The sequence below is a fragment of the Symphodus melops genome, assembly GCF_947650265.1.
Source record: "Symphodus melops genome assembly, chromosome: 1".
NCBI classification, from domain to species: Eukaryota; Metazoa; Chordata; class Actinopteri; order Labriformes; family Labridae; genus Symphodus; species Symphodus melops.
This window is the reverse complement of record NC_136691.1, coordinates 19,589,891-19,609,838: the sequence shown is the minus strand read 5'-3', so window position 1 is coordinate 19,609,838 and position 19,948 is coordinate 19,589,891. Positions and strand designations below refer to the sequence as shown.

At 40.8% G+C, this 19,948-nt stretch overlaps 3 protein-coding genes across 3 annotated transcripts; all 3 read left to right on the top strand.

The window, feature by feature from the left end:
* Window positions 1-346: 346 nt before the first annotated feature.
* LOC306820995 (thrombomodulin-like) lies at window positions 347-1,951 on the top strand. Its single transcript, XM_079339129.1, has 2 exons — window positions 347-1,344; window positions 1,794-1,951. The coding sequence occupies exons 1-2, from the start codon at window positions 510-512 to the stop codon at window positions 1,814-1,816; spliced, it is 858 nt and encodes a 285-aa protein (XP_079195255.1). The 5' UTR covers window positions 347-509; the 3' UTR covers window positions 1,817-1,951.
* A 2,380-nt stretch (window positions 1,952-4,331) lies between these two features.
* LOC306838670 (thrombomodulin-like) lies at window positions 4,332-6,605 on the top strand. The gene has a single exon (XM_079366986.1). It carries the CDS (start codon window positions 4,578-4,580, stop codon window positions 6,219-6,221), a length of 1,644 nt encoding a protein of 547 aa, XP_079223112.1. The 5' UTR covers window positions 4,332-4,577; the 3' UTR covers window positions 6,222-6,605.
* Window positions 6,606-11,046: 4,441 nt separating this feature from the next.
* On the top strand, window positions 11,047-18,186 carry LOC306824363 (toll-like receptor 5). Its single transcript, XM_079344475.1, has 4 exons — window positions 11,047-11,064; window positions 14,874-15,446; window positions 15,971-16,059; window positions 17,057-18,186. Exons 2-4 carry the CDS (start codon window positions 15,050-15,052, stop codon window positions 17,300-17,302), a joined length of 732 nt encoding a protein of 243 aa, XP_079200601.1. The 5' UTR covers window positions 11,047-11,064; window positions 14,874-15,049; the 3' UTR covers window positions 17,303-18,186.
* The last annotated feature ends 1,762 nt before the right edge of the window (window positions 18,187-19,948 follow it).

Sequence of the window (19,948 nt, the reverse complement as noted above, 5' to 3'; positions counted from 1 at the left end):
TATCATTATTATTATTATTATTATTATTTATTAATGTAGTAAACTTCTTTCCCAAAATATTTCATGACATTTTGATGTAAAGGCACTATTTGACCACCTTAAGGAGCTTTTCCTTCAAAAGGAGCTGTTATCTTCAATTAGAAAAGGATGAGCAGAATACGGATTTGTTTAACTTAATCAACTTCAATCATAATTAAATACATTTAAAAAATGTATGTGCGCTCTGCCAGTTTGAGGATTTGGGTGTTTTCTTCTTTTCCATCTCTCTTTCTGTTTCTTTTTTTTTTAGATAAGGATTTTGGACAGCGGAGGGGTTGAGCAATCAGACCGGGGTTTAACTACTGGCCAGAACACAACTTCCTTCCTCTCCTGGTCGGGCTTAAAAAAACATTACAGTAGGAGGCTTTAAAAAATGGGGACCATGTTGCGCTTTCAGTCGCTCTACCATCTTCTGATCTTCGAACAAATAGATTTATACCACCATCACAAACTCTTGTAACATCGACATCATGGTTCGAACAACAAGTGCACTTATTTGCGTGCTTTTCCTCTTTGGGCTTGAGGAAACAGTTGACTCCCAGCGCGGACATTGCGCGGGGGATAAATGTTTTGCGGTTTTCCTGGAGCCGAGAGACTTCTCAGGCGCGCACAGCAGCTGCAAAGACCCAGGGGGACAGTTATTCGTGTACAGCTCGGAAAGCAAAGTGATGTTGAACCGCATAGTAGATGGGATTAGCGGAAAATTCTGGCTGGATGTACGTGATGGAACCAGCGAGAGAAAAGTGGAGGCAGGACTTGAAAAATGCCATGCCATTTTAGTGATGGGTCGGAACCTCGAGGTACTGTTGGAGCCGTGTCAGAAAAAGCTTGACGGGTTTCTGTGCCAGTACAGATTGGAAGAGCCTTGCGGTGAGTTGCAGACAGGTGTGGGCGCACAGGTGACGTACAGCACGCATATGGGCTTCGAGGTGAACGATTCAAAATTATTTCCACTAGGGACCATCGCTGTTGCAAAGAAGGTTGACAGCACATTCCCAGACTCAAAATATGTGTGTTTCTTAAGTAACTGGCTAAAAGCTCCATGGACTTGTGAGGTGATGACGGGTGGGTGTGACCACATCTGCAGTTCTACAACAAACACACACACCTGCACATGTCCCGCAGGGCAAAGTCTCCATTCCAATAACATCACCTGCACCAAGGATCCGTGCACCGATTGTGAGCATGGGTGCCAAGAGGAGGGTGACAGCCATAGGTGCAAGTGCCACGAAGGCTACAGGCTTGCGCAGGACGGGAAGAGCTGTGTGGATGTGGACATGTGCGCAGTAAAGAACCCTTGCACAGGTGAGAATAAAGAGTGTGAGAACACTCAGGAAGGGTTTCTTTGTAGGTGCAAAGAAGGCTTCTATGACGACCAGGGCGTGTGTGTTGACGTTTCAGTCTGTCAAGGCTGTGAACATAGGTGTGAGAAATACAATGGGGTATTTCAGTGTATATGCCTGCCGGGATATAAGGTGTCAGCCAAAGACCCCAAAAAGTGTGAGCAGCACTGCACAGAGAGAGACTGTAAAGCTGAATGCATCCCAGTCCCTGACAATATCGGCTTGAGCCCGTGTTCCTGCCCTGCTGGTTACATTTTACATACAGTCAATGACACAAAGTATTGCACTGACATTAATGAATGTGAGAGTAAGAAACTCTGTGAACACAAATGTTTAAATGTATTTGGTAGCTACAAATGTGTGTGTGACAGTGGGTACAAGCCCTACAAGGTGCACAAATGTGTTAAACAGGAGGAGGAGGAGGAGGGAGATGATGGATCAGGCTCAACGTCCCTGTACCCGACCCCTGCCAGCGCACAGCCAGCCTCAGTCCCCGCTTACATTAAGACGGGCAGCGTCCTGGGCATCACGGTTTTCCTCATGCTGTTTGCAGTGCTGCTGTATTTTCTGGTCCGAAACATGTTGAAACGCTGCGGTAAATTTCAGCTTTCCTCCTTCAAACACCATGACATTGATATTTTCTACCTACAGCAGGTGACCACAGAAACCTACAAGAGGTTATCTTTTGACTGACCTCTGAAAAACCACCCACAGAAACTTTTAAAACTGTTAGTTCAATGCTTTTTAGGACCTCTCTGTCATGTCAGGCGGTTTTCTTTCTTCAGAGACGTCAAATAATACAGTTCTGGATTTGACCTAAGTTACTCGCACGCCTCGTACAGTACATGGGAAACTTTTCATGATGTGAGTAGTTTTCATGGGAACTAGAAAGTATTTCAAATTCAATTTTTTTTTAAGATTTTAGATTGTAACTGTTATTGTTGCAGAAATACCAAAAACAATGTAAGAAATTACAAATCAAATTGTTTCATATGAATAAGTGTAATAGCAATGGTACTTTAAGTGAGTGTTGTCAACTTCCCAGTTTCTTTAATTGTGTTAAAATTCCAGCACTAAACCTATTTTTATCAGCGATAACAACATCAAGATTGTCTCATAACAAAGCTACTTGTCTAATAACACTGTATCACACTGTACTGAACAGTATTTGCCTTGGTCTTCACATGACATTTGCATTGTTCATAATGTTGGATTTCACATTTTTTCCGTTAAAGACTTACTGCATGTGTGAACTGCTTTGTACATTATTACATTTTTGTAGAATTACACAAAAACATTTAAAAGCATGCCGATCTCTGTAGTTGAATGCACACTGCTCTGTTGCTACACAGCTTCAATGTCTCACAGTCACAAACATTTGATCATAAAATATGTCATATTGTTTTGAATTGGATTATGAATGCATACAGACAATGTCTTCTAAGGATTTTTCGGGGGGGTTTTGGGCATTTATTAGAGATAGGACAGAGTTGGAAATGTAGGCAGAGAGAGAGTGAAGATTTAGATGCAGGAGCCACAGGTCAGATTGGAAGCCGAGCCGCCTGTCTGGAGGTCCACAGCCTTTACACGCGGGGCGCACACAACAACCGACCAAGCCACCGGTGCCCCATTGTCTTGTTTTTCAAAGCGCGTTAGGTTTGGCATGTAAATTTGTTGCATTTGGACCAACTTCTGATGCACATTAACTCATGAAAAGCATATTCAAGCTTTAAAGATAAATTCAGGTTTTGTCAGAGTCATAGTCCTGTCTGGTTTTCTTTTTTTAACGGCACACATCCATTTTCTGATATTTTAAACATAGTTTTGTTGTAAATCTAAAGATGTTGGTAAAGTTCATTCAGTTCCCCAAACATTAAATCATGACTCTGCAGGAATTTATCCAGAAGCACAATCAATTCCTGACCATACAGACTGTGAATTTTATCAAACATGAAGAAGTGATGCATCAGTTTATGTGCATCAAAATATTTCACATGTAATGGAAGTTCACATTTGTATGCTCACTTTTAATCCTTCTGGGGCTACAGTGTAATATTGATTCAGACCACAATGGTGGAATGTTTTTGATATAACTGTGTACAGACTGTATTACAGATGCTGCAGCTATGGTCGACATATATAAAACACCTCATTTGCACCTGATGTACTCAGCTGCTGCATGTCGTGTGTTTTGTCTGTGAATATGTCACAACTGAATGAAGACATGCCACTACTGATTGATTAACTGGATGTCTTCCTGTTCATTCTGTTCCTGCACTGCTGCTGAATTTAGATTCAAACTACTGTTTTTATGCTACTTTGGACAATAAGCTGGTTCTCCACACGTATGTGTAGTGTGGAGTAAGTATCACCATAATACAGGCAATGAAGTCTTCATAGAATGTATCGCCATCTTCAACACAATGTTTATGAATATAGATAAATATAAATAAAATTGCAAGGGAAGACAAAACGAAGACTTCCATAAACCAATAAACAAAAAAAAAGACGTTTGCACTGTCTTTTTCTTTCTCTGCATGCTATATCATTTACTCCACAGAGTTAGAGATAAGATCCATATACTACACAATAAACGACTGACAACAATGTTGTAAAAACTTTAATTAGATAAAAGATATGCCATCTTTATCTTGTTTTTTTTCTCATAATATGTTTTCCTGTGTTTCACTGCTGCTGTTTTTTCTAGGATGAAAACTATTGTCTTAATCTCCTAATTCGCCAGCAGTTTGGAAACATGATGACGCTTCTTCTCGGGGAAAATGTCCTGAACATCTGTGATGGGAAGTGTCATTTCAAACAGGCGTACGTCTCCTACGCGTTATAGCTGTCACTGTTTTCAATTCAAACCATTGGATTGACATTTTGTGTAGACTGGACTTGGGAGGGGCTACTGCACGAGAGGACGTTGAGTAGATGCTCCCTTGCGTGCGCGTGTCCTCGTGCGTACTTGCGTAAACACCGTGCGTAATTGAGGAATTTGGTACTTAGAGCTAGCAGAAAGTTTGAGATGAGACATTGAGCTGCAAGCAGATTAAGACCGACTTCCTTCCTTTGCCGGGGCACTAACATGGAACTTGGGGATCATAAATACGAGCACATTATTTTCTCCAACAAACAAACCTTTAGACTGTTTGAACGCACAAGAACTTAAGTGGACACAGCCAAGGTTCAAACATGGTGGATCTAACTGGACTTTGTGTTATCGTTTTTACTCTTCTGGTGGGTAAAAACAGGGCAATGGAGCCAAATAGCGGGTACTGCATCGGAAATCAATGTTTCACTATGTTTCAGGATCGAAGCGATTACTCGACTGCACAGAAACAATGCATAGATTTAAAGGGACACTTAATGACAGTGCGTTCTTCTGCATCCCATGATGTACTTTTCATTCTGTTGGGGAACTTTACGGGGCGGTACTGGATTGGGTTAAATCTTCCGACCGGCTGTCCAGACGTTGCTGCAAAGCTTAACGGTTTCCAGTGGGTGACCAAAGACAGCGAAAGTAGCTTTTTCAACTGGGTGCCGAGTTTTGACAGCAGCTGCTCTTCTCGTCGCTGTGTCTCAGTTTCCCGAGAGGATGACTTTAAATGGATCCAGGAACCATGCGAGGAACACAGAGAAGGGTTTCTCTGTGAGCACAGCTTCATAGAACCATGTAATAGTCTAGTAGCTGCAACGGGGGAGTCTGTCACGTATAGGACCCCTTTAGGGTTTCAGGGCGAGGATTTGCCGTCTTTGCCCCCGGGAAGCACCGCTATTCGGATGCCAACTGAAATCAAATACGTCTGCTTCTCCGAACAGTGGCTGCAGGCGCCATGGAATTGCGAGATACAGGAAGGGGGTTGTGAGTACAAATGCTTAGTGAACCCCCAGAATGTACCCTCGTGCTACTGCAAGCCCGGACAAATCGTCAACACCGCAAACAAAGTCACCTGCGAAGTCGCCGCACCCGACCCGTGCCTGACTCTGGGATGCATGCACGCCTGCTACAGGCAGGGTGACACTTTTACGTGCGGGTGTCACAGCGGCTTTAAGCTGGCGCGAGACGGCAGGTCGTGCGTGGACGTCAATGACTGCACGGACGAGCGGCTGTGTCCCGGGGAGAACTTCAAATGCGTCGACGACATAGGCGGGTTTAAGTGTGTCTGCAAGGATGGATACAAGCTCACTGGCGGCATTTGTGTCGACAAGGACGAGTGCGTGGACGCACCATGTGAGCACTTGTGCACCAACACGCCTGGTAGCTATGATTGCTCTTGTTATGATGGGTATAAAGAGGACCCAGCGGAACCAAATAGGTGTAAACGCCACTGCGGGAAGGAGGAATGTGTCGCCGAGTGTGACCCGAATGACAGATCCCAGTGCTACTGCCCGGATGGTTATTTAGCTGAGGAAAGGGCACATGAAACGATGTGCCTTGACATTGACGAGTGTGCTCACGGTTATTGTTCTCAAGGATGTAAAAATTCGTTTGGCAGCTATGTTTGTTCATGTAAGCGAGGATATACACTAGTCGAGCAATACAAATGCGTAAAAAACGATGATACAGAGACTGATGGAGGGTCGGAGGGCTCTGGGGCATACACGACGCTCCCCACAGTACCACCTGTGACATATCCAAATCCAACAAGGCAACCCTCAGGGGTGACAGCGGGGGGTCTCGTGGGGATAATAGTGTGCACTGTCTTTTTTGTCGTGTTGGTGGTTTTTCTTGTTCATTACATCCTCAGTGGCAAAAAGAAGACGGGGAGTGCTGGTGCGCTCAAAGCGCCGGAGGGTGACACTCACGGTTTACCGCACGATTCAAGTGACGTGTAAAAGAGAGAGAGAAGTGTTTCTGCACCATGTGTAAATGCTGGTCAAGCCTCGCAAACAGAACTCTACGGACAGTTTTGGAAATCGGATGTTTTACATGTCATGATGCGTTTGATGTCTTGTGTAAAGCACTTTGAATTGCCTTGTTGTTGAAATGTGCTGTACAAATAAACTTGCCTTGCCTTGCCTTACAGAAGAGCAATAACAACAAACATGTGTAAATACCACAGCACAAAACTCTCTCAAAGAATATGCTCTTAACAAGCTGTATAATACCTGACTTTGAACAACCTGACACGTTACTCACATACAACAGAAGTAATGTAATACACTTTTTGAAATAACTGTTTTGTTGTTTTGTTCTGACGCATAAAAGACTTTTTAAAAATATGAACATGTCTGTCTTTTCAGAGCGTTAATAGCAATAGTAGTTTTGTTTATGAAAAACATTGTATGACAGGTGAGCTCACAGTACTTTACAATGAGGTTAAAAACACGAGTAGCCTGCAACAATAAAACGTGTTTCCACGGTCATTGAGGCAGTTCAGCTCGGACACAGGCCGACTGCTCCACCATGCGGTGGAAATGTGAACTACATGTCATCGCTGCACATGCAGCGCCGGGATGGTGTAAAGATGGAACAAATTCACAGTTCACCTCTACAGGCACATGAACCTAGTTGGACTAATGACCCCTCCATTACAAAGCTAAGTAATAGATGCTATAGACTCACATAATGTTTAGGCCTCTTTGTCTTCTCTCCTCCTCCTCCTTCTCCTTCCTTCGTGGTTAAAGGTGAGTATGGAGTACAACATCTTACCTCTATAGGCAACATAAGGAGTGAGCAAAATACATTAATAAATAAAGCCTCTGGTGAAATTGATACTGTAATCCTTGTAATATAACAATGAGTACGTTTTTTTCCCTGCTTTTTGTTCAGTGTCTCAAGATCACATGTGTTATGTTATTTAAACATTTACCTGACATTTAACCTTTAATTCACTTTGCAATGTAATTGAAATGACTGGAATAATGCCTTAAAACAAAGATGTTCACTTCAGTATTTAGATTGTATGGATTTTTTTGTACTAGGACTGTATAAAACATGTCATAGACAAGTTGGCTAAACCTTTTAGGACTAGCTGTTTTTCGAAACTATTTTAGTATTTTTTAGTTTTGATAAGGACCAACATACACTAACCTCAATTAATGTGAAGTTTAACATCAGATTTAGCTGATTAGATTGCAGATTACATGTGCAGTCCCCGGGTAAATAGACACAAAAGCCATACAGATAATGTTTAATAAATGAACACAAACACCTGCATCAAGTAAAATAGATCTACTGACTGGCTGTAGATTTCAGGATGTGAGATATAGACTACTATATATAGGCCTACATTTTTTGGCGTGTGAATAAGGACCTCCTTGATTTAGGCCTGGTATCATCTGAAAAAATATAGAGCAAAATTGTATAACATATTTACAGTCTATACTAGTACTGCCAGTCAACATGTTGGCTCTTAGTACTAGTAAGTATTGTCACAAGTAGTACCTACTAGATGACATTTTGGCTCTTCACCAGCAGTGCTACCAGGTCAAAAAGACCTTAGTTCATTAGTTCACTATTTGGATCTCAGTTAACACGTAGGGATAATATAGCAACATGTGCTTTGTCTTATTACTTATCCTACAAGTTAATACATGTGTTTTTACTACCTAAAACTTTTTTCTGATCAAGTAAAGAGTAGGCCAACTAGTAGATAGTTGTCCATAGTATTAGGGTGAATGGCTGCATAGTGGCAGTTTGATGTGCAACCATCAGGATTCTAGTAATATTCATTAGAAATAAGCTTCAGTAGCCCTAAAGGTGGCAGCAGCAGCTGTTCCCTAGCTGTAGTGCAGTAGTAGGCGTGGGCTTCGGTCCCCTGGAGTCGTCCTTAATGCAGCAAAATCAGTTTAAGCACTATAAACTGCACTGAAACTGTTAAAAAGGCCCTACTGAGTTGGACTGTTCCGTTTCCCCCCCCATGACTTGGTTTAGCCCATTTCTCCGTGAACACCGACAGTGGTTCGTTCTATGAGAGTATAGCAGCTCATTACAGATGCTGGGAGTTTGTTGGTGTGCCTTAATATCTTGTGTGCGTCCATTTGATTGTAAGTACATGGAGAATGTGAAATTGTATAGTTTTCTATGTCATATTATGTCTTGGTGTCGTATGATAATGTTCAGGTTAAGTTAAGAGTCAAGATATGGAGTGTGCTAAGTTGCTAACCAGTTAGCTTGAACATGCTATCTTAAACCCAATAAGGACACGTGTTTGCAGGCAGCTATAACAGCTTCAGCTGATCACGAAGCGCCACCTTGTGGCCGTAATGCATACCTGCACTTGTTTTTGATGTGGAGTTGATTGTAGTTCAATGCAGCATTGTAATGTCATTTCATGTTTTGTTATTGCAGAAACCACACACACACACATGCATACAAACAGTGAATGTCAACATAATTTGAAGAATTCTAACAATAAAGAAGATTCAACTAAGAAGACTTGGAGTGATTTAACCGTCACACAGTGGTGGATTGACGATAAGGAATCTAAGTTAATAATAGAAGGACGAAGTCATCCAACTATTTTTCAGAAACACTGTAGTTTCGCAGGTTGTAGCAGTCCTTTAACATGTGGAGCGAGAACACAAAGAATTGGGAAATACGTTTTAGAAAGAGGAAGACCGTTTTTTCGTCATTGAGGAAAAAGCGACGTCTTTCATAGGTCAGGCAGAAAATCAACAGGTCACTGCTGTGGCTGTTTTTCGGTGATATCCCTGAGAAGAACAAGGTGGGAGAGGTGTTTAAGTAGTAGATTAACTGGGAGAGGTGTTGAGTTAGAGGAGTAGATTTACTGGGAGGAGGTGCTACAGCCTGCAGACTCTGCCAAAGGAAAACACCATGAGGGTGATCTTGTTTGAAAACCCCTTAAACTGAGGTAAGATATTTTCATTTTAAAGGGAAACTTATTTAAAGAGGCCGATGTTATTATCTTATACAATTTCCTCCCAGACATTTCATTTTTCTCACACTCTCTGAACGTCGATAAAGTCAAATGTTTTCTCGATGAATCCAAACAATTGGTGTCAGCTTAAAATGTCGGCTGTATTGTGTAATAAACACTGTTACTCCGTCGTTTTTATTTTTTTCCCCTAATAACCGCAGTTTACACAACCACAGTAGCCTAACCTGAAGAAGCCACCATGCTCAACGAACAGAGACCAGTTTATCAACATGAGACGTCAAATACAAATAGAGGCTCCATTTAAAGGTTTAAAGAAACACCCAGCGACCCCCAAAATAAGGATGCGAGAGACTGGGGACCCCCTATGTCCCTGGAAGTGGTTAAATCATTTATAACAGCAGCATGCACTATTAACCCACTTGTAGTACTCACTCCCTCTTCTGTTGCTAGTTGTTGTTTTTGACGATGATCATGATCATGTAGTCTATAATGTGATTTTCTGGATGCCCCAGGACAGTTGGAGAAAGGCTATACAACTAGTGGTGACTACTTAATAGATTAAATCGGAGGAATGCCCCTTTAATGAAGAAGAATCAGATCATTTAGGCCCATATTCTTACTGGTTAACACGTAGTGATAACATATTCAATATTTATTCTAAGTTAATCAAAGCTCACATCACAAATATATAGTTGTTTACTGAGCAGAGTGAAATCAAAGCTGCACTGGTGAACCTTGAACCTGCCAAAGCAAACAGTTTAAACTCACACACAGAGACACACACACACAGACACACACACACACACACAGAGACCCTCCTCTGTCTTCACTATGATGCAGACTATCAGTCAATGCCTTTACTCTGTGTAATGAGTATCATTTTTGACTGTTGGAGACCAAACCGTACTGGCGCCTGTGACTGGCATTGCCACGGTTCGCTCTCTGTTTTGTAGATTATTGATGATTATTTTTTCTCTATATGTGATCTTTGCAGCCCAGATGACAAATGGAAGTGTCCTGGCTTTACTAACCTATGATCGGGACTCTTTATTTCGTATCAAAGAGTCATTGGAGGACATGTTTCATACCTGGGACCGTTACAAACAGGCATTTCTGCCTCCGTTTGAAATCGATCCCGTCTCACCTGACTACTTGGTGCTGTATCGGGTGCCGGGTAGGACCCGCAGGAGATCCAGAAAAAGAGGCTCTCGGTCCGGTATCCAAGTGAAGCGAGGGCGTGCTGCGGCTGCCGGGGGCTCCGTCGTCTTCGGCTGCCGGGACCACGCTCGGTTCCTGCGCCAGATTCCTCTCCTCGATGTGTGCGCCAGCGTGTCCTCGCTGCCGCCTGCCCGCACTTCAACAGGTGTCCTGGACCCTTCACAGTGCTGGAGCCATGATCAGGGGTTTTCATCGCCATCGCCTACCTCCGTGTTTATGCCGGCTTTTCCAGCGTGGACCAGCTGGAGCTCACGTGACCGCTGGATGTGCCTTCGTCCAGTCCCGCTCCGCAACACGGACACTACCTCCGAGACGTCAATCCACGTCGGCCTATTGGATGCTGTTCAATGTGACTCCGACACTTTCAAGAGTCAACTGGGGACGTTTTTATTTGTCCAGGCTTTTAATTAGTCTCTTTTAGGGCTGTTATGATCTCTGTACTGTCTGTTTGTTGCTTGTGATGTTTTAAACCCTGTTTGTGAAGCACTTTGTGGCCCCTGCCTGTGAAAAGTGCTATATAAATAAATTTTACTTACTTACTTACTTACTGTCCACAGGAAGAGGACAGTATGTGGACGCTGGCTCTTCTGTTGGCCTTCATTGGATTATACCTCCAGGTATGTTCACAACACTTAGACAAGTGCTCAGTCACATTGGTTTTTACATGAACTGAATTATTAAAATTAAAATTAAAAAGACAAGTGTTAAAAAAAATCTACATTAAAAAAAGGCTCAAAGATTCCTTCATGTTGAGGATTAAATGAAATCAATAAAAAACATTTACACTATTGTTTAAAAAAAAAAATCCATCTCCTTACTTAGTTCTCTTATTTAATTTTATTTTTGTTGTCTTTTTTAGATTGTTGTTTTTATTTGATAATTATTGTTTCTTTATTATTACAATATTTTTTTTGTTTTTTATTTGTTTGTCAATGTCTTTATTTCTTACTTTGTTTATCTTTTGTGTCTTTATTCATCATATTATGGATTTCTCTTCATGTCTTTCTTTGTTTGTTTAGTTCTCCATGTATTCTGAAAATCAACACGTTTGTATTTATTTAGTTCTATTTTTTGATTTGTGTATTTATTTTTTTCATTCATTTGATAACAATCATATTATTTTCTATGTTTCTTTTGATCTTTTGTGTATGTTACCATTTATTTAGTTTGTTTATTATTTGTTTATTTTCTATTTCCATATTTACTTCTATTATTCTTATTATCTCTTTATTTGTCTTTCTCCTTATTTCTTTTTTATACCTTTGTTTGTTCTGCTCTTTGTTCTCTTTGTTTGTCTGTTTATCTTAGCCTACTTGTTTAGTTTTATTTGTTTTTCTTGGTTCGTTAATTCCTTTAGTGTTTGTTAATTTATTTGTTGATTGGTAATTAATTGAATATTATTTACATTATGAGTGGATGAGTATACATTTTACCTGGAATTAAATCTATGTTCATAACACTCTGCCCTGCAACACTACACTTCTTCATGGTAATCCTGTTTTATCACATATATGACATTAAACATTTTTCATTATTTATACGTTAAATAATCCTGAGCCTCTCTAGAACATGTGATGAGGAAGTACTCACTATCTGCCCATTACATGGTGGTTTCTTAGGGGTTACCTCGTGGTTTGTTTACCTGTTCTTCATTATTTCATCACTAACAATTCAATCACATTTTTAATTTAGTATTGTGTATTTCAGGCAGTCAAAAGAAGTTTTTGTGTAGGGACGTAACAATTCACTCAACTCACGATACATTTGATGATACTGGGATCACGATGCGGTTCTCACACGATTTATTTAACAAAATGAGACTGAAGACAGAGTATGACGTGACTGAAAAAGATTCCTTTAATTCTTTAATGAAAACACAAATCACCTCGTAATCCCCTCGACTCTTGCACTTGTTTGGGCGAGTGGGGCTGCGAATCTGCTTTTCAGTGGTGTTTCTAAAAAAGATATTGGTCGATATATCGGTGTCCTCAATATTGATATCAGCCTCAGCTCCAAAAATCCCATTTTGGTTGACTTTACTTCCTGTGCTTCGTCAGACCTTGCACTTGGCAAATATATCAATTTAAGTAATATGGAAGTCGTTGAGATGTAAATATATTTATAAAATGAACTATTTTTGTTTTGTTTATTCCTTTGTAGAATCTGAATGTTTGACTATTTTCAACTTTCTAAGTCAATAAATGAGATATTTAAAAAAGAACACTAAAGAAGTATATATATATATATATATATATATATATATATATATATTTGTTTTTTTTAAAGGTTTATTTTTGGCCTTTTTGCCTTTATTGATAGGAAAGTGGATATAGTCGGAAAGGGGGAGAGAGTGGGGAGAGACATGCGGGAAATGGGCCACAGGCCGGACGCGAACCCGGGCCGCCCGCGCGCGAGGACTGAGCCTCAATACGTGGGGTCGCACGCACTGCCGCTGCGCCACCGGCGACCCCAAGAAGTAGTTTTTATCATTATCATATTATCATTAGCATTGTTAACAGCAGAACTCAAAAAGCTTCACATTTTTCTGAAGCATCTTTACCATTCCAGGATGTTTAAAAAGCTTAAGAGGATATTTTATAGTATCAAATCAGAAAATCAAAAGTTTCTCTATATCCAGTTTGACACAAAGTTTGTTCGTTTCCTTTTTTTGATTCAACACAACTTTTGCTACCTTCCTACCTGCAGGTATCAAGATGCCGTCAGTCTTGCACCTTGCATGGCCTTTCAGCAAATTGCGCCTCAAAGAACCTTTATTGGGTTCCTGTCTTGCCACCCAACATCACCCATCTCTACCTTGAGTTTAATTACATCAATGAGATCAACAGCAGCTCACTCAGAGCCTATGACCAGCTGCAAGAACTAGATCTTGGAAAGCAAAATGTAAAGCTCACCATAAGGAACAACGCTTTCCTCAGGCAGAGGAAGTTGACAAAGTTGGTCCTCGGATACAATGCTGGCCTCAAGCTTGAGCTCAGGTCATTCGCAGGACTGTTCAAACTACAAAAGTTGTTTTTGGACTATTGCACTTTGTCAGATTCCATACTGTCTGAAAGCTACCTGCAGCCCCTTCTGTCCTTAGAAACCCTTGATCTCTATGGAAACCAAATCAAGAGACTGCAACCAGGGCTGTTCTTCTCAAGACTCACGAAGCTCACAAACCTAAACCTCACGTTGAATCAGATTGAGAGATTATGTGAAGAAGATCTAGTCGGTTTCCAGGGGAAAAACTTTGATTATCTGAAGTTGGATTCCAATAAATTATACCAGCAGACCAGTAGAGGCTTTGACTGGGAAAGATGCGGCAATCCTTTTCGATGGATCTCCTTTGGAAAACTTGACTTATCCTCCCATGGGTTAAATATGGCCACATTAAGGCAATTTTTTAAAGTAATAAATGGGACACGAATCACTCATCTTATCCTTTCTGGACACATTGGCAAAGGATTCTCAAGTGACAATCTCCCTGACCCAGACAAAGACACATTCGAAGGCCTTACTAACAGCAATGTTGACACTTTAGATATTTCTAATAACTTTATATTTGCTTTAAAGTGGGCTGTTTTTGGGCATTTAAAAGATGCAAGAATTATTGACGTTTCAAAAAACAAAGTCAATCAGATTACTAGAAATGCCTTCAATGGTCTTCAAGAACATTTACTAATGCTCAACCTTTCATACAACCTCTTAGGAGAAATATATTCTCACACGTTTATGAATTTGACAAAACTAAAGGTGTTGGATTTGTCTCACAACCACATTGGTAAATTGGGAAATAATGCGTTCTATGGTCTCTCCGACTTAAAAGCCTTATATCTAACAGGAAACTCGTTGAAAGAACTGGGTTTCCCTGCGTTATTACCAAACTTGATATGGCTCCTTTTAAGGGACAATAAGTTAAATTTAATTGATGGCATCCGTGAGTTGGGCATGAACAGCACCTATGTGGACATAAGCGAAAACAGACTAACAAACTTGGCAGATTTGTATGTCATTTTAGGTGGTTTCAATTATCTCCAAAATTTCTTCTTTGGTGGGAACTTTGTCAAGTGGTGCACAGTAAGTTGGAACATTACGATACCTCAAATCCACAATAGTTTGCAAGTGCTCGATCTTCATGACAGTTCCCTGCAGGTCCTTTGGGCACAAGGGGAATGCCTCAACATTTTTTACCCTTTTAAGAATCTGCTTGCTCTAGACATAAGTTTCAACTCACTTGCCACACTCCCACATGGGATTTTCAATGGTCTCAGCTCCATCACAGAAATGGACCTCTCCTCAAACGCCTTAACCTACCTTCAGTCAGATGTCTTTCCTGTTAGCCTAAAACGTCTCTACCTCTCAAACAACTTCCTAGCCTCCCCAGACCCTTTGACTTTCCAATCTCTCGACTTTCTCAACCTGGCAGGAAATCGGTTCCACTGTGATTGCAATCTGGAAAGTTTCCTGGAGTGGCTTAACATTACAGATGTAAAATTCCTGACCCCGATTGATGAATACAGATGTGAGTTTCCAGCTGCTCTCCGTAACCTTCCTCTGCTGGATTATTCCACGATCATCGAACCATGTGAGGAAAACCATGAAATGCACGTCCAAGGTCTTAAATTTTCCCTCTTCGTCTTCTCTGCTCTCCTCATCATCATCGTCACATTGAGTGGGATTGTGTACACCCATCTCCGCGGAGAGATATTCATCATCTACAAAAAGGTTGTCGGTAGGATTCTCCAGGGTCCAAGACCAATACCACCTGCTGGTGAGGCCAAGTTTGATGCCTTCTTCTGCTTTAGCAACAGTGATTACGGTTGGGTGGAAGGTGCTTTGCTGAAGAAGCTCGACAAGCAGTTTTCAGAGGAGAATATCTTACACTGCTGTTTCGAGGCCAGAGACTTCCTGCCGGGGGAGGATCATCTGTCCAACATAAGAGACGCCATCTGGGGTAGCAAGAAAACTGTTTGCATCGTCTCCAAGGAATTTCTTAAAGGTAACGTTTTTCTGACTTTAATCTTTAGCAATAGTTTAAGAGGCACATTATGTCTGTATACATTTTGAGAAAAACACTTTAAGCTTACTGAGAGTCAGACAATCCTGACTGCTGCAGTGATCTACAGTTCTACTCTAGGACACCACGACGTTACCATTTCAGTGGTAGCAGGTTCAGGCTGGGAAATTAATCGAGGCAACTCGCCAGGCTCTATGTGAAGGAAAAGAATCTGTTCAGTGGCAGATCCAATTGACCCTTATTAATACTTTCCTTCTTGGCTACAATCTGTAGAAAAACTGATGAATACAACCCCTGCACAATTTCTTGCCCAGGCACGTTGGCCCGAATGTCTTGCAGCGTCTGCAGGGAGTCACTTTGTCTCGTCATAAACTGCAGTCCTGAGTTTCTGAGAAAGCAAGAATACAAACCAACTCTCAGACAAAACAAACCTGTTTCTGAATCATAAAATAATACCAAAAAAATCTAGTAAGAGCCTAACCAAACTGGATTGTTCCTCTTTGCAGATGGTTGGTGTCTGGAGGCGTTCACTCTTGCCCAGGGCCGTATGCTGGAGGAGCTGACAAATGTCCTCATCATGTTGGTGGTAGGGAAGGTGTGTGTTATGCTGCTGAATTACTTTGTTGACAAACTAAGCAAAGAATGTGGCGTTACGTATTTAATAAAAACCCTTTTTTCAATATTAGAAGCCACAAGCTGCCTGTTAAAATGTTGAAGATATACTGTAGAGTATATTTTTTGTTTTGGTCCACCTGACAAATGAATGCCTGAATTTCCGTTAAGTTCTGTTTCGGATCTCCATTGTCATGACCGGGCTCTTAAGGCCTGACAAAAAAAACCCCCAAAAAAACAGGGAAACACATGGTTAAACTAAGACTGTGTAAAAGTTTATGAAAAAAGATAGCACAAATTACAACTTAAAAAGAGTGTGAGGTGTGTTTATCACTGAACCAGTGTGCCGGTTGTGTGGTATGGTGTCAAAATTAAACTAACATAATGCAAACTACAACAAAAGCATGGTGATGATGAGGAGCTGTGTGGGGATGATGAGAGGCTGAGAGCCAATTAGAGACTGAATGGGTGGACTGTGGATCTCAAGTAGCCTACACCTGAGAGACTGGGCAGGTCTGCACATGTGTGGCAGAACATCACTAATCGGCGACCTGCAGGGAAACAACCACACAGACAGTAGGTCAGAGCACAGCTGCAGGTCCTACATGTAGGAGGGCAGTCACATTCTCAGCAGTTATTGTACAGTTACTTGTTACCACCATCTGCTAATAACGTGATCTTTGGAGGCTTTGCTCACAAGCTGTACACTGCTTTATGAAATGCTAATAAGAAGGTTAGACTTCTTTTTATTCTCCCTCTGTAGAAAACAAGCACCTAAGATCAACATATCATGAACATTTAGTACCCACTCTCCGTCAGTAGGTGTCAGGCTTCATTCAGATTTAAAATGCCTGAAAAGTATGACTGAACACCAGGAAGCAAATCACTGCTGTGCACTTCTTATTATCTAAAGATATGAATGCCTTTTGTTGACCTCTGGAACTGACCCATAACTCTGCTCTCATACAAAAACACTGAAGGTGGCTCACTACCAGCTGATGAAGTACAATGCAATCAGAGCTTTCGTCCAGAAGAGAGATTATCTCATCTGGCCAGAGGACCCTCAAGACCTGGAGTGGCTTTATGAGCGACTCGTCTCACAGATACTCAAAGACACGAAGGTGAAAACACGTGCAGAGGACAAAGCTGAGCCAGCACAGCCTGACGCCCAGCCTCAAAATCAGGATGATGTCCAGCTGGACGGCATCGACGAGACTGCCATGTGAACGCTCATTGTGAGGTGGTAGGCTGAAAAGTTTGGGAACTCCTGCGCTATGCTAATGTGAAGAAAATACCAACACATGAAAGTTGCAGAGTCTCTGTGGGTCTGTTATCCAGAGGGTAGTAGTGTCCTCCCAGCCTCTCCAAACAAACAATAAGTGCTCTACGATGAATGTGTTTGTAACACAGTAGAAAATATATTTTATGATTGAAAACAAATGAATATGTGTATTGGATGTCTGGGGTTATAAGAGTGTTGGGAACTCAAAGTGGGGTCACGAGGAAAAAGGTTGAGGGCTTCTGCATCTTACATTCATCACTGGGTTACATCTTTTAATCCCATTGAGCTGTTCAACACAGATGCTTTAAATATGTATGCTTTAATTTGTATTTTTTTAAATGAATTTGTTTTCATGTCCTGTCCTGTACAGTAAATGGTTCTGAGGTCTTTTGTCTATATATATATATATATATATATATATATATAGTGTTCTAATGCTCTTGTTTAAAGGTATATAAAGGTTTGATTTGTTCAGTTTTACAGCACACAGTCACCCAACGACATACAGTGAAAGAAAATGATTGTTGTTATTTGAATACATGTTGTTGTGGTAAATAATGAAACAGTTTCTGGTTAACAGGTCTGTTTCTCACTGACAAGTTGATGCAAATAAAGCAATGTTGCAGTGAGTCTGCAGAAGAGGCCAGTTATTGCTTTATGTTCAGAAGAGAGAAGGTCTGGAGCTAAAACAACTCAGCCTGAAGCTTCAGTCCTGCTCTAACCAGCTCCTCCAGTCACAGAGTTTGGCCTCTTGGGTAAAAATGTCCAAAGTGAATTTGAAATCGAACAAACTGCTACCTCATGTTTTTATTGTTTAATAAATGATAAAACCACAAAGGTATTATTGTTGTTGTTTCAAAGTAGTACATTCTTAGTTTACATGCCGAGCAGCAATCATCAAGAGTTTAATGACCTTCAAGTGATGAGTATAATGATATTTTAATTCATTGACAAAATGTTAATGTATATTCTAAAAATAAAAACAAATCTCACATTTATCTAAATAAATACTTACTAGCTGAATATGCTTTTTTTAAATGTCCGTCCAGGTGGAGCTATGTTAGCAATTTTTTATTCAAACCAAAAGGTGAAACCTACAGAAGATCTCACGCCTGATTGTGATTTTAAACTGGGATATATTTTTTATTTATTTATTTAATTTATTTATTTATTTTTTTTGGGGGGGGGGGGGGGATCATCAGTTTACAAAGACATTGACTTTACGTTTCTTGTACCGTGGTAACCACACTTGGTTGAGCGTGCAGATTTGCAAACATCTTTTCTTGTACTGTTGACAACTTCAACGATTGTATTGGTATATTTTAAACAATGCACAAGTGGATGGTCTTAATTATGCCAAACAACAGAAGTCAGGCGCGGAGGCGTATCCTGATATCAATGACTACTGTTAGCCTATAGTTCTCACTTTTTACCTGACCAAACACTTTTGGCAATAAAACCCTAAACTCTTTCATTAAAGTACCTGGATTGTAACAGCTTGTGTAACAGAGTTTATAGTGTCTGTTATTACAGTTTCTTTAAGTACACTCACTGGGCAAACGTTTTGCTCTGCCAGCGACCAGCATATGAAACACAGCACCATATAGTAATATATACATGGTATGTTTGTATTTACACATAATGGTCTTGTGTACCCTGATGTATTGATGTGTTGATTAGATACACCTGATTTCGTAATTTGAATTTCTGTGTGCTAAAATGTCCATTTAACATGACTGACCGGTACTTACTCTGTCTCCTGTTCAGATAAAACATGACGGCGTAAACAGATAATACAGCCTCCTGTTCATCACTCTACACACAATGCAGGAGTCGAGGGGTTTTATTTAACCAGGTGAACTGAGAGTGGTTACACTTGGTCAGGTATATACACTAAAAGTCAAGTTTTGATTATGGTTTCTATTTAATTACAGGTCAGGGTTGTGTTTTAAGAGGGCTCTCCTCGTGTAAAGACAAAGAGCTTTCCTGTGGATGTCACAGCTTTCCAAAGTGTGCACTGCTGCATCCTGTGAAACCAAGTCTGTCAAGGTGAAATTGAATGTTAAATATTATTATTTTGGACCCTTGTTCAGGAAACCCTCTCTCCTGTGAATTATCAGTGAGTTCAGTGATCACCCTATCAACGCTGTTTATAATTTTGGTTGGGGTGTCACTGTCACATCACACTATATTTGGATAGGACCAACTGCTAATGCAAGCATCTTTTGCACGTGTCTTTGTTGGACTTTTTAGTGAGTGCGACTGAGGTCAGCCTGTCTGAAAACAGGAAGTGACTGGGCAGAGGAAAGCTTCCGTCCTGTTGGCCTTCATCCTCCCTGTCGTTATAAAGCAGCTGTTTGGGACATTACAGAGCGTCTGCAGCTTATATTCTGGGAACAGTCCATTCATCTGAACACAGTGCTATGAACACATCTGTGCCTGTTGAGCAGATGATATATATTTTTCTGGGAATTTGTCAGTGTTGGATATTTTGCTACTGCCCCAAAGTGTCTGTGGGCTTATGTTAAAAAAAATGTAAAATACTTGTGCAAAGGACAGGCATTACTTATTTTTTTCTTTCTTTTTTGAC

What these genes read in the sequence shown, in the direction of transcription:
- LOC306820995 (XM_079339129.1), top strand. Translation starts at nt 510, where the DNA reads ATGGTTCGAACAACAAGTGCACTTATTTGCGTGCTTTTCCTCTTTGGG. An exon ending in AGTAAAGAACCCTTGCACAG is followed by an intron (nt 1,345 to 1,793) that starts GTGAGAATAAAG and finishes TGTGTTAAACAG; the next exon opens with GAGGAGGAGGAGGAGGGAGA.
- LOC306824363 (XM_079344475.1), top strand. Translation starts at nt 15,050, where the DNA reads ATGCACGTCCAAGGTCTTAAATTTTCCCTCTTCGTCTTCTCTGCTCTC. An exon ending in CTCCAAGGAATTTCTTAAAG is followed by an intron (nt 15,447 to 15,970) that starts GTAACGTTTTTC and finishes TCCTCTTTGCAG; the next exon opens with ATGGTTGGTGTCTGGAGGCG. An exon ending in TCATGTTGGTGGTAGGGAAG is followed by an intron (nt 16,060 to 17,056) that starts GTGTGTGTTATG and finishes AAAACACTGAAG; the next exon opens with GTGGCTCACTACCAGCTGAT.
- LOC306838670 (XM_079366986.1), top strand. Translation starts at nt 4,578, where the DNA reads ATGGTGGATCTAACTGGACTTTGTGTTATCGTTTTTACTCTTCTGGTG.